Below are 14,648 nucleotides of genomic sequence, written 5' to 3'. Positions count from 1 at the left end.
GCTGTAAATGGACCTGCCTTGCTCTAACGAATATATAAATATTTGTACATCTCTTAACACTTTTATTCACATAGGACAGAAGATATAAAGGAGAATGTATTTGCTGTCCTTCTAGTAGTTCTCGTTTCACTTCTTGGATTCCTGACTCTGAATCAAGGCTTCTGTAAAGACATTTGGGTTCTGTTGTTCTGTCTTGTGATGGCCAGCTGCCAGTATTCTCTCCTAAAGGTGGGACACGTGTTCATATCCAATTGCTGAATTCTAACTTCTACAAAGGCAAAATCCTGTAAGCAAACTCTTTTTTTCTGTTTTTTCTAGAGTGTTCAGCCTGATCCTGCTTCACCAATACATGTAAGTCTTGGCCAGTAGAACAAGTCTTTCTCCTTTATTATCACTACTGTACTGTGAAACAGTTGGCTGTTCAGTGAAACACAAGTAGAAGTAGTTTATTGTTCTAGGTGATTTATGAAAATGAGCAAGATACTGTTGGTGATTTTGAGACTTTTTGCTGTTTTTTTAATTAATTTTAAGCTATTTGAATTTATCACAGCTATTAAAAAAGCACGATTTCTTTAAGCTAAAATATGCAGTAAACCCAAATGCATCTGGACTGATTTGCTGAAATTCCATCCTGTGGTATCAGTCAAGCCTTTTCTTTCCTTTAGAAACAGTGACTGAAAACAGCTGAAGTACCAGATTAGCAGCTTGGTCATTGGTCAGCTGGGGTTTTAAATCTTTTTTTGGTGGGTGTGTCTGTGTGATTGGGAATTGATTTTTTTTATTTTATTTTTTTTTAAAAATCTGGTGTAGCAGATTTATTTCCCAGCAGTATTATTAATAGCTCATCAGGTAGCACAAGTGTTTTCCCTTTGTTGTAATACAGTCACATTTTCTGTGCTTGTGTCCTGAAGAAATGGTCAAATCTATGGGTGAACGCAGGGTGTAAGGATCTTTGCTGGTTGCTATTTGCCTGTTGAGTGTATCTGAGAAACTGAACTCTGATGGTGACAACCACCTTGCAAAGAACCAGTTCCTTACTGAAGTCTGTCCTTGTTATAGGACTGGTTTAGGAGCATCATCCTACAACTGCAACCTGACATCTCCACCTGTCACAGTGTCAAGGCATTTTTGATATGTGAATTTTGGAAGATGTTTCGGTGGTCACGAGGTCCCTTGCTTGCTTTTACACTGGCTGCTTAGTTGCTCACGTTTCTTACTTAGCTCTTTGAATGTTTCTGAAGATGCCCCCTCTTCCCTCAGGGTTCAAACCCAGTGTGTTGAAAACTACAGGCCTGCTGGATCATTTCCCTTTGGCAGGGAGTAATTATTTTTGTCAGTTGAGAGGCTAGAAATACAGGCTGAACTTGAAACTGAGGTTATTTGCAAGTGTATGTTACACATTTCACGGAGATGAATTTCAGAAGATTCTTAGTTTATTTTCCCTGCCAGTTATTATGGGGTGAACTTACAGTATTGTTGGTTATAATGCATTTACAGGAAATATCTGTCTGCATAAAAAGTAGGGAAGGCTAATAAACAGCAGCTTACACATTGTCAGGTAATATTTCAATCCATTAAAGAAATATTCCTACCTCAGTAAGAAGCTGGGATTTTGGGGGACTAAAATATTAATTGCCAGTTCAACTAGCACGTGCTCATTCACAGTAATGTGAACTGTAATCAAATAGTTTGCACTTACTCAGACATTACTAATATGTACAGTTGTTTAAAGGGGTGGCAAGCAGTTTAATCAAAACTTCATTATAAGCCTATCTAGCCCATATTTTTTAATAGTATTAAAGACAAAGTAGCTAATGAAGTTTAAGCAGAACATTTTTTTTATGCAGAATCCATGTTTGCATTTCAGACTCCCTCAATACTGTTACAAGTATTATTTACCATACTGTATTTTGTTAAGTCATGCAGCAATGTAAGTAACTAACAATAGGTATATTCCCATCTTCTATATGCTTTCCTAAAACTTTATGGGGAATGTTTTCTTGCAGACCTTTTGGTGCACCATACAAACTCCAATGGAAGTACAATTTAGAGAGGTTTTCCACAGAGGGTTTTAAAGGTGGGAGGCATTATAGATGAAGTGAAAATAGAAGATTAGCGATTTCTACATTATATCTTTTTAGAAAACAACAGATATTTGTAAAAGCTTGCTTGAGGTAGTAAGCATCACAAAAATAAGAAAAGGCAGTGAGAAAAGATGCCCCATGTACTGTTTCATAATTCATGTGACTGCATTAAAATTAAAAAGAATAACATGTCTTGATGTTAATGTAAGGATGCAGAATGGAGGGATCAAAGAATGAGCAGTACCATGTCCATGAATGAAAATGCAGCTGAGATTTTTTCAGTGTGAAACAAATCGTTGCGAGCCACAGATTTGCACAGTGAATTTATTTCTATTTTTGGATTCATGAGTAGCCGCTAATGCCTCATGTTATCCATACCTGCCAAGGAGGTTCCAAACTTTTTCCCTGTCTCTCACATGCAGACTTTGTTACTGTTTGATGTGACTTTGTCACCTCTAGCCTATACCATCTTGAAAGACTCTGCTTTAAAATACCATCCAGTCAATTCAGAAAACACAGTGTCGAGGGTTACGTAAGTTTTTGTTCTGAACTCCTTCTGAGCACCAGTGTATTCACTTCCTGGTGCTGAGGAAGAGCCGGCTGACTAAATCCCATAAGGTCTGGTAGTCTGGTACAATTCTATTGGAGATATGATTATTTCTTGCTCCCCCTGCCATGCTGTGGCAGCTAGGGTCTCTGAGATGGACACTGCATGTTGTCTGTCACTGTGGTAAGGTATGAGTTTCAGTACATAGAGAAGAACCTATCTAACTCGGCTAATTTTCTGAATTTTATATTCATTTATACTCATTGAATGGTAATAATGGTTCTGTTTTGATTAACTTTGGTGTTTAAATTGGAACTTTCCAGGTTCTACAGCTAATGCTGGCTACTGCCATTTATTGTAGCTGCAGGTTTAGTACTGTTGCCGGCTGCAAGATGAGTACCTAATTTTCCTGTCAGCCTGTGCTTTAGCCTTTCCAGTTCTGGTCCACTGGGAGTTGGTGGCCTTTAGTTGCTGTTCACACAAGAGTATGTGGTTCTGGGATGGTGAAATTCAGGCACAGCCTTCTCACTGGAGTGGTGGGGAGAAGAAAATAAAGTCCACCCCAAGTGTGAGTTGTATCAGTTTATTAACAGCAGAATATATTGGAGGTGCCAGCGACTGGAAGGTATTAAATACAGAGATCCAAGGGATCCTTGTCATGTGCATTTCAATGTTTTAGACAAGTGGCTTTTCAGAATTTCTCGGTATTGGTCAGGCAGCAGCAGATTGGGCAATAAAGGCTGTGTCTGTAGTAAATGACTGTAAAGAAGGATCATGAGAGCTTGTCTGTAAGCCACTCATAAGACGACACCTGTGTAGCTCAGGATCCAGCTCAAATTTACAAAGGCATTTGAGCTTGGAAAGATTGTAGTCACACTCTTAATAAGATTTATGGCATTGCTTGCATAACTTAATTGTCTCGGTCCCATTACCTGCCAGAGCAGATAGCTAACTCAGTTGGGTAGCTACCAGAGGCAGTTTCATAAATTCCATAAGCCACTTAGAAAGTATTTTTAATTTGTCCCTAAATGCTTTTCTTAGAACTGAGCACGCATACTTTTCTTTTTATATAAAGTCTTCTTTTTCATCTTGCATGTGTGCACCCACAAACAAAAAAATCATTAGACCTTTCTGAAATTTCCCTATCAAAATGCTTTGCAGTTGAAAGTGCTATTTTACTAAATTGTGAAATTATTCTAGCTTTGTTGAAAATGTTAGTATTTTTATCAAAATACGAGATACAGCAGTGCTGTGTTTGTAGGATGTGAATATATTTCTGAAACATATTCATGAGAAACATGAACCTGAAAAAGTCAGTGACATTTTTTGGCAGACTTAGGAAAAGGAAGAGGTTTCACCAACATTTTTATCAGCAGAGAAAAAAAATGATTGTTCAGCAAATGAGATGTCAAATATAAAAGGAATCCTTCTTCATTATTTAAATTCTTCTGAAGGAGAATGCAGAGTGAAGTAGTTTTACCACATTTAAATCAGTTTTGTGTGTCAAAATTCAATGAATTTGTCTAGTAGAACAAAATGAGCCCTTAATATCTAAAATATCTTGTTGATGACTTGCACTGCCTTATGCCTGTTTTGATGAAGGGCTGCCTAACTTGGCCTGTGAGTGGCAGGCACAAGAGGGCTTTGCCACTTTTATTTTTTTTTTTATCTCCCTAAAGCCTTGAAAAGAGGAAATGTAATGTCCATCCCCCGGCTGTGGCTTTCACGCGCTGTCCCAGTAATCCTCTCTTTCCTAGAAGGTATCTGCTGTTGGCCTGAAACCAGTCCTGTCCTGAATAATCCCCCTTGCACAAAGGCTGTAAATGGCAGTGAAATACAGCACCAACGTTTGCAGCAGTTCCTCCTTCTTGTGTTGCCTGTTCCTCAGATGTGGGGGCTGCTCTGGGCAGCTCGTTCAGCTCGAGTGCATCCCGAGCAGTGTGACAGCTGTGCAGCTGGTGTCCTTCCGAGCACATAGCTGCTGCGTTGCTTCGCTCCTGGTGATCCAGTAGTTGGCAAGATTTTGCTTTTAGGTTTCTGTCTCATTCCGCACCGCCACCTGAAAAATAGTGGAGGTAGTACTTGCTCGCATTTTGCAGGCTTCGGACAGACATGGAAAGCTGCTTCCTCAGTTCTAACTAGCATCATTGTTGTTAGCATGGTGAGAATGATTTATTTGGACTAGACTAGACTATTTCATTTGGAAGGGACCTACAACGATCACCTGGTCCTACTGCCTGACCCATTCAGAGCTGACCAAGTTACAGCAGGTTGTTAAGGGCATCGTGCAAATGCCTCTTAAACGCTGACAGGCTTGGGGCATCGACCTCCTCGCTAGGAAGCCCGTTCCAGTGTTTGACCACCCTCGCGGCACACAAACGTCCCGATGTCCACTCCGAACCTGCCCTGGTGCAGCTTCGAACCGTTCCCACGCGTCCTGTCGCTGGGTACCAGGGAGGAGAGCTCCGCACCCCCCTCTCCAGCCCCCCCTCGGGGAGCCGTGGGAGCAGTGAGGTCGCCCCTCAGCCTCCTTCGCCCCCAGCCAGACAAGCCCCAAGTGCCCAGCCGCTCCCCACAGGACGTGCCTTCCAGCCCCTGCGCCGGCTTTGCTCTCCTCCCCTGGGCACGCTCAAGGACTTTCACGTCCTTCTTCAGTTGCGCGGCCCAGAACCGCTCGCAGCGCCCCAGGCGAGGCTTCAGCGGGGCGGAAGGCGGTGGGGCAATGCCCCCTGCCCCCAGCCGTGCTGTGCCCCCCGGGGCGCGGGCTGCCCTCCTGGCACCGGCTCGCGCTGAGCCCGCTGCCGCCCAGCACCCCAGGGCCCTTCTGCTGGGCTGCTCCCAGCCGCTCCTCGCCCAGTTCATACCTGTGCCCGGCGTTACGCCGTCGGAGGGGCAGAATCCGGCACCACGACTGGTTAAGTTTCATCCCGTTAGTCACAGCCCAGTGCTCCAGTCTGTCCGGACCCTTCTGCAAGGCCTCCTGTCCCTCAAGAGAGTCAGCAGCACCTCCCAGTTTAGTATCACCAGCAAACTGGCTAACGGTGCGTTCAGCTCCCGCATCCAGGTCGCTGATAAATACACTGAGCAGGGCTGGCCCCAGAACTGAGCCCTGAGGAACACCACCGGTGGCTGGTCACCAGCCAGAGGTAGCCCCATTCACTACAACCCTTTGAGCTCTGCTCTTCAGCCAGTTCTTCACCCAGCGCACCGTGAACTACTTTAGAATTAAGAGTTGAATATACACTGCAAACCTAATTGAGTATGTCAGCGTTCTGCTTGGAACTGAAAGGTGTGTGGAGCTGAACCTCTGGACTTCTAGTCATCAACTCTGTCTTGCCCAACTGCCTTCAAATAATTACCACACAAAGATACGACCTGGGTTCTGTAATTCAAGAGATAAGAGAAGAATATAACAGCATGATAAAATAGACCTTGGTCTGGAGTGCACATCAGGGTATAAATCATTAAGCAGTTGTTTAGATGCAGTATTTACTGATTTCTTTTCCTAAGGCACAGCTTGTATTTAAGATAAATGAACTGACATTTAAAAACAGGCAGAAAGTAATATTTTAAGTGATTTTTTTTTAAATCAGATTTTATCTTTCTAGTTCTCCTTTGATTGTTTCATGGGTGTGTCCTACTTAAAAAAAAAAAAACCAACAAAAAAACCCAACAAAAACAACAAACCACAAATGGCAGTAGTAAAATTAAAAGTGATTAAACAGCTAGGGTTTGCCAGTCTGACTTGATTCATATTCCATGGATGTGAGGTACGATATAAGCCTGCTAGTTCCCTGCAAGCTGCCACCTTGTTAACTGCTTGATCCCAAAAGACACTACAGATCAGTTAATAGCAATGCTAACATACGAGCCTGGCTGGCGGCCAAACAAATACGGCCGCTGTTTCAAATCAGTAAGTAGACTCAAAAAAGAAACGATCTTTTATTATACTCAAATTACATTTTGCAAATAAGAACAATTTCACAGCAACTTTATGCAAGGCAAACTCAAATCCTTGTCACTTTTCTTCCTGGCTTTTCACACTCAAGGAATCTTTTGACTCACCAGTGTTCAAAATGTCTTATTTACCCTTAAGCTTGCTACCAGGAGAACTATTAAGTTATTTCTTAAACATCTGTTATTCCCCCTGGCCCACAGCCCCACAGCAGTGTTTTGTAGGATTAGTGCGAATCAGTCAGGTGAGAGATGTGTATAAAAGACTTAAGAATCCTTCCACTTATTAATTCCTTTGGATCATCATTTCAAAGTGCAGCATGAGAGAGAGACCAGAAACGGCTGCTGAGTGTCACCCCCTCCAGGAGGGACACTGATTTGCTGTCAAGCGGTTCAAATCAACGAAAAAATTGTATTGTTGCAAAAAATCAATCTCCATGCTGAACAAGGTACCTGGGAGGTGCTCTACGATTTTTTTACTTCCCAGGATGCAATTAAAATTCTTACATTTCATAAAGTAAAAAAGAAAAAAAAGTCTAACTACCAGAAGCTGACATTCATTAAAATAAAAAGTAATAAAGAAAAAAAAAAATTGTATTGAAAAGAAAGTTCCAGACAGATTGAGATTTTTTTTCTCCACAGAAAATTACAACTTCTGCTATTAGTGTGTTTTGAAAGGTCCAAAAGGTTAGATTTTCAAAAGTGTGAGTGGTTGCTGGAGTTAGCTGTAACTGCTTTTTGTGCCTTTTGAAAGTCTCCTCTGGAGAAGATAAAATACCTTGTAACATTTTTATTATTAATTAGTATGTGTAAGTCATTAAAATATTTTGCCTGACTTGTGACCTTCTCTCCTGTTTAATGCAGTGCAACGCAGTAGGAGAATGAATGCAAAATTCAAATGTGGTTGTGTTTGGTTTTTTTTTCCCCCAAGGGACACAATAAAATCATAACCTACAGCAGACCTGTATATTTTTGTATACTGTGTGGCCTTATTTTGCTGCTAGATGCTGGATCTAAAGACACAAATCCTCCCGTTTATACAATGTATGGCTTGAAGCTCTTTTCGCCTAGATCCCTCCAGTCAGCCAGAGACCATGTGATAGGTGAGTCAATTTTTTTTCTTAGCGCTGTAAAAATGAATTAAGCGTTAGCCGGGGAAGCCTGTGTTTTCTCGTGTTGGCAATCAAACGCATGTTATGGAGGCACAACTCTAAGTCAAACTGATAGAAACATTTGGAATGACTTAAGACGGGCGTGGGGGAGGCGGGGGTCAGCTGGCAACCTTCCCTCACGTAAAAAGAGTTCTTAATGAAATGAGGCTCATAGAAAAGTCTCTATAGAAAACCAACAGTCACTGATGTTATTAGCAAAAGACATCATCTGTGAAATGCAGTTAATCTTAGTAAGGGCTTGTCCATGTGGAGCAGTTACTGTAGAATAAGCCAAGTTTTAAATTTAATGCCTGGAAGCTAATCCATGCCGAGTCCTCCCGTTTGTGAAGAACACTCTTTTTCTTGGTTTAGTTTAATCTTGCTGTCCACGTGATGAGTTAATCTGGAGTGGCCACTCCGCAGTAGCTCTTCAACCTGTTTCCTTCTGGAATCATGTTCTGAGGTGGCTGAGGACATCCAGATATTGCCCCAAAACGGCAGTGATGGTCCTTTGGCACTAATTTGGAGTGACCATAGCTGGGAATACCCCGTTCTGTCAGGAAATGTCTTCCAGTTACACACTTGCAGTCCGTGACTGTGATGCCGCTCTGGCTGTGTCACAGATACAAGTGCTGAGCTGGACTCAGGTCAAGTAGTGCAACACAGTTAGATATGAAGCAGGAAAGTTGAAGTTTACTGTAAAAGTTGTGAAAACTTCCCAAGAACTGTGTTGTAGTGTACCAAAGGTGACCTGTTGGTTTGTGAGTTCAGAACCAGGAAAGCCTGCTGTAGTAGAGGAGGAAACTTTGTGATACAATGTGTGACCTTCAAAGTCTTTGTTCACCTGTGACCATTATACTTGCTTTTTGCTCTACTGGAGTCAGGCTATTACTGCCCGAAAGGCACACTATTTTTAGGAAAGCCTTCTGGTCCTTTATATGGGTTCATTGACTCCCCATCCTTCTCATCAGAAACAGGGGAATAATGAAGACCTGCATCTCACTTATTTTCATTAGCTTCTTTCATTACTTTCCTTTGGTCTCATTAAAGTTTCTTCTTACATCTTATTTTCTCTGCCTGTCAAAGGTGAACAGTAAAAATGCTGATAAATAATTCAACAAGAATCTTAAATGACGCTTGGGGTAGAGATAAATGAAAAACTATAGCAACCAGTATAAGAAAACAAAGTGTTGTTACGAATGTGCTAATTTTGGCTGGCCTCAAAAGAGATGGTAGAGCAGGTTCTTGGAACAGCCTGGAGGGGGTGGGGGAGAGAGAAGATACAGGCTCATCCCCCAGCTGGCATCTGTTGTAACGAGACAGGGAGAAGAAACCATTTCCCTTTGCTTGTCCCCTGGTCTTATTTTGCCGAGGTGTATTTGTTCAAGCGATGCTTGATGCTGCGCTTTGGCTGTTCCTTGCTTTGCCCCTATGACAGTCCCGCCTTCTGGCTGCCGTAAATCCTTGCAAGTGTTCACAGTGCAGCTACTTCTGTGAGCCATGGCAATCCGGCATCCTCCAGCATCTTGCTGCACTTTGAGTATAGATCCCCTTAGGCACTGAAGGTGTAGTGCCTGTTGTATTGTTCTGGGCAATAAAATCAGGAGGGAATTTGGTCCCACTGCATACCCATAAAGTGTTTTGCAGTTTTGCTAGGTATTTTTCCTGTCTATTGGTTTGTCATCGTACGATGACTTTTGGATTTCTGAATACTACAATTTGTGATTTGTATAAAAATAAAAATTGTGAGTAAATTAGTTGTAGTATTCAGAATTGATATGTTGGGAAATCAAGGGATTTTTGGTGTATGTTACAAATACCAAGGAGAGGAAAAGTCTTCTATTTCAGGTGTTTGCTATGGAAAGAAGCTGAAGTGATGGAAATCATAGAAGGCCCTTACCAAGGAACTAATGTGATGCTGCATAGTGTACTATGATAAAAGTCTTGAAACGAGGTTATAAAAGAAAATCAATGGAAGTGTGTAGATGTATAACCTAATTACTTAAGAAATGTGTTTTTTAACAGGACCATTTCTTTGCAAGCAATCTGTTTAGGATCTGATTCTATTTTATTTTAAATTGATGGTGATTCTGCTATTGATTTATATTAGTTGGGGGATCGTGGCCTTAATTCATTCTAACTATGGTTTTCATCTTGAATTCCTTACTTCAATTGACCTTTTTTGCTAGATTCACATACGTGGTGTTAAGCAAGGGCACAGACAGAGCCAACCTCAGTCAGTATGTGCTATAGCTCTGGTTAGTGACAAAAGTCGTTACACACTTAATGTATGATAGTTTTTGTGATGACACCATTTAAGCATTAGGCAGGTGAGTGAAATTATTTGGCGGATGTCTCAGAAGAGTAAGTATCGAGTGGTGGTAAAATTTTGAGATAGCAAGTCCTCTGCCTGCTTTCAGCAGCGACTGAGCTTCCGCCAGGGGAAGAGAGCCTCTCTGAATGTTATCCTTTGCTACGTTCAGGAGGGGAAGAACAAAAATACTGTTTCTCACTGAAATAAAACTTCTTTTGTTTTTAACTTGTGGAAAAGGTATCTATTATTACACAACAAATGGACTGGTATGCAGGGATACCTTTTTTTTTTTTTTTTTTTTTAAAAATAGTAATTCTGTAGACTTCTAAAAGGTTTGCAGTGACATTGCCACTGAGTTACTATTCTGCATTTCTCAAAAGACCCAAAGTTTCCGAAGTCAAAATTTGTGTTTCCTTTCTACACTTATCTGGTAGCTACTCATTTAGAGGAAACCTTTGATCTGCAGCGTTAAAGCCAGCAGCTCACATAAACATATCATAGTGGTCCAGCTCTTAAAATTGTTGTTCTGTATGAAAAATTGTGATGCGTGTACAAATTGTCTCTGGAATTCATAATGTAATTCCAGCTGATTAATCAATTACTTTTATTGTCTGCTTCCCACAAGGGACACTACCGCTCCTAAACTCAATCCTTTTGTAAGTGACAACTGTTTATTTTCATCTCTGGCATGCTCCTTTGTGGAGGATGAGATAAACAAAGCTACCTTAGCTAAAGAAGTTGTTAGGATTATTCAAGTTATTAATGGAGAGAGGGTGAGGTGAGGACATTGCTTTAGTCAACCAACTTTTCTCTCCTTGTTTACATTCACCCCTATGTATTTTGGTGTCCTGACAGGACATATCTGGTCTTGTCCTTCCCTCCCCTGCTCTTACTCAGCTTTTTCAGAGGTTGCTACAACAAAGGCAGTCATTTGGACTGTAAGTCAGTAGGCTAAGATGAATTCTAGCAGATCTGTGGGTCCTTTGCAGGAGGAACAAGATCTCCTGTGAGTTTCAGCAGTGAGTTTTTGGGATAGTTGATCCCACGGTGAGTCCACATGGCCCGCTGGGCAGTTTGCTGCCATGCCATTGTCTGTCTTCAGGAGTGGTCCTTGCTTGGCTTGGTATGGTTTGGTGGAATATCTAAAAGAAGAGCAGGGTAGTAAAGGAAGAGGAGCTTAATAAAGGCATTTGCATGTAAAAGATAGAGAAGACAGTGTTTCCTCATGTTCTTACGCGTGTATAATTTGTGCCAGCGGCAGGAAGTCGTGATGAAGGCTGCATTGTGAATGCCAGTATACTTAAGTGAGCTCTGTCTGTGTTTAACACTTCGATATGTTATTTTTCCCCCCTGTTTGGCTTCCGCAACAAGATGTACAGCATTAGATAGCAGTAGCGTGTAATACGATGAAGTTAAAGCTGTCAGATCAAACTTGGTGTATTGCTTTATTTTAGCACAAGATGCATTAGTAAGAGGAGTTGGGAGTAAAATGTGAAAATAGCATTCAACATTATTGTTGCCTTCTTACGATTTGATGGGGTGGGAAGGGGAATAAGTTGTACTAGTGTTTTGTTTAATTTACTTTTTATGAAAATGAATAGGAGGAAACAGCAGTCTTCCTAGAATGTAAACTAACAAATACATACTTGTTTATGAGGAAGAGTGGCTGACACATCCCTCTCCTTCACCATGAGAACATTCTGGTACTAGTACAACAAAGCAGTAAGAATATGATTAAACATGTGCATGTATCCTTGAAAATGGGCAGTATTGGAGAGTTGGGTCAAGTGTGTGTTTAGATGCTTTGCTAGACAGCTGTGCTTAGCATTTTCTAGGGTGGAGCTAAGAGTAAATGGATGGGAAGGAGGAATGGCTGGAGGCAAACAGAACATAGGACTAGCAGCACCATTACCTGAATTATGATTCTTGCTTTTCCCTGACTGTAAAGCAGCCATTTAAATTAGCGTTTCTATTTAGAAAGATTTCTAAATGTAAAGATCTCAGACTGGGTTTTACCCCCGAGTTTCTTTACTGTTTTTAATGTTCTTTCACTACTGCAAAGTCAAGGCCCCTCCTGCTGGAAGCTGGGGAAATATTCTGGGGAAGTTTCACTATAGGTTTGTCCCATTTTTGCGTGCTGCTTTAAGTGTCTGCTGTTGATTGCTGGTAGAAGCAGGATGCTGTGATAGCCAAGATACTTAGGATCCTAGCCATTGAAGTATTTTTTGTTTGTTTATATTGAATTGTTATACCTGTGCTTGAACCATCTCAGATTCAAGGAGGAAGTTCCAAAGTTAAACTTTCTGTACTTTAAATAGAACAAATATAAATTTGGAAGTATTTGAGAAGCAGTAAGGAGGCTACGTAATGCTATTTTTTTCTGCCACTGCTTTTATCCAGAATAAAGCTTAAAGTTAACCTCTGAGCTTTCGTTTCTTACACACAAAATAACGTAATTTATTTTGAATACATGAGAAGGGGAGCGTAATTGCTGATGCTAAGTTTAAGGTATGCTCGCTTGAGTAATTTCAGAATTTATTGCAGTGACTTTCTTATGCTGGTGTGATGCATGTTTCTCTGTTCTCCATACATTGTGATGTATGACTGTGTTCTAACATTTATTTTTTTTTCTTTAGTGTTTTTATATTGCTTTCCTGCAATTTCTCTTCTTGGTCTTTTCCCTCAAATCAACACCTTCTGTATATATCTTTTGGAGCAAATAGACATGTTGCTTTTTGGCGGTTCTGGTAAGTAGCCAGTTGCAGCCTGAGCTATCCCTTTCTGGGTTTATAACCTTGGATTAGAGTATATTATTGCATGTTTTAAAGCACAGTGCATGTTAAAGCTGAAACAGCTAATGGTATTCATATAACAGTGGGGTGAATACTAATAAGACCCCCTTGAGTAGATTTCTTTTTTTCTTTTGAAAAGTTCTATACAAGTTGTGCTATAGGCTGCAGGATGTTGTTGACATCAAAGCGTTTTTTTCTTGGCATGTCTGATGTGAATCTTTACTGTATTTATAAAAAAGAAAAACTTAAAATATAATTCAGTTAAAACTCCATTTAAAAAATAAAAATAGAAAAAGTTTGCATTGTTCTATAGTAGAGCATGTTCACAAGATATTGAATGTGGGATATTTTTGGTGTTGTTTCAGTCAGAGGTAAAGCAAGGCCCACGAGAGATGATGCATCTTTGTTGTTGGTAGTGGTGGGTTTTGTTTTTCATTATAGCTTAAGTAACAGAGAAGACTGGGATGCATCTACACTGTCATCTTAGTTCCAATCAGAAACAAACCTCCTCCTTGCTCCCACTTACTACATGTTGTTTTGCATCATGGAATGATGTCAGAATAAGCAAACTGGATTCCATTTGGATGAAGCTTAGAAGAAAGGTGCACTGTAAGGGTGCACCTCTTGCACTCCAAACACTAATGAGCGTACAGTCTGTGGGACCAGACTAGAGATAGTCTGCAGTAAGGCATCTCAAACATGTATATCATGGTTGTGACATCCTCAGCACTTCTAATTCCACAGACTCACGCTTAGTGCGTCATTCTGTTTGCTACTGTAGACGTAGCCTTGGCAAGTGGTTAAAACTAGTAGAGATTATAGGTGTGTTCTTTGCTTTTTGTCTCGTAAATACCATAGCAGACCTGGAGGAAATAACGTGTCCTATCAATAATAACGATTCCAGTGTATGTTGAGCCCTAATAAGAGTATGGTTTTGCAGCTCCTATGTCTCCTTTGTTGAGACTGCTGAACTCATTCTTGCTGACAGCTTTTCCTACCCTGCTTCTGGAAGGTCTCAAAGGAGGTTATAGCAAGAGATCAGCTGGCATCCTTCTGTCTCCCTTTGATTTCATTCATGTATCTTAATATGGTGCAAATCATGGTTGACCAAGCAAGTTAGGATGCTTTTGGATGATACCAGAGCCTGTGTCTTAGGAGCAAAGGGAAGGAGGAAAACTCCACATGGAGTTTGACTAGAAGATTGCCAGTTTTGTAGATCACTTCATCCCTCCTTCGTAGCAATGTGAAGAGTCAAACTGATGTTTTGGCAAAGCAGTGTTCAGTAGAAAAAGTAATAGTGTGGGACCTGAGGTCAGTGGAGAACACATGGAGTACAGTGGTATTGGGCTTTCAGCCGTAGCTGTAAACAGTTTTGTGAGCTTATCTGGGGCTTCAACCAGCTTTGCAATCCCTGATTTCACCTCTGTACCTCTCCTCGTGCAAGAGCTGTTTAATTTTTTTTCTTTTGGTTGCATGTTCTCATTTAGGAAGAAATCAACTGACATTTAGTGTCTCTATTTCAGCTGCTGCTGGGTTGGTATCTGCACTATACAGCATTTCCCGAAGCTTTGTTGTTCTGATTGTCCTGTATGCTTTCTGCTTCAGTGCAGTGAAGGTAAGCCAGAAAAACAACGCTGCAAAAATTCAAAATTTCAAGCTCAAAATTCATATAATCTAGGGGAGACCAGCATTGTTTGGTGCTATGTTGTCATTGTTGTTTATCAAGATAAGCTTTACAAGCCATACTTCAAGTTCTGTCTGTTAGCTACACTGAAATAAATTGAAACTGTGGTAGAAATTCCAGAG

The 14,648-nt window shown here is 40.9% G+C and overlaps 1 protein-coding gene across 1 annotated transcript in view; it reads left to right on the top strand.

The window, feature by feature from the left end:
• Positions 1-14,648, top strand: part of PCNX2 (pecanex 2) — a 159,698-nt gene that overhangs the window by 42,719 nt on the left and 102,331 nt on the right. Inside the window, exons 11-15 of the mRNA XM_055713484.1 lie at positions 75-228; positions 319-351; positions 7,517-7,688; positions 12,687-12,797; positions 14,366-14,457. Of these exons, the coding sequence (XP_055569459.1) occupies positions 75-228; positions 319-351; positions 7,517-7,688; positions 12,687-12,797; positions 14,366-14,457 (562 nt within the window). The remainder of the gene's footprint in view (positions 1-74; positions 229-318; positions 352-7,516; positions 7,689-12,686; positions 12,798-14,365; positions 14,458-14,648) is intronic.

This window comes from Falco cherrug, chromosome 6 (genome assembly GCF_023634085.1).
Source record: "Falco cherrug isolate bFalChe1 chromosome 6, bFalChe1.pri, whole genome shotgun sequence".
Taxonomy (NCBI): domain Eukaryota; kingdom Metazoa; phylum Chordata; class Aves; order Falconiformes; family Falconidae; genus Falco; species Falco cherrug.
This window is presented reverse-complemented; position numbering and strand designations above follow the sequence as displayed.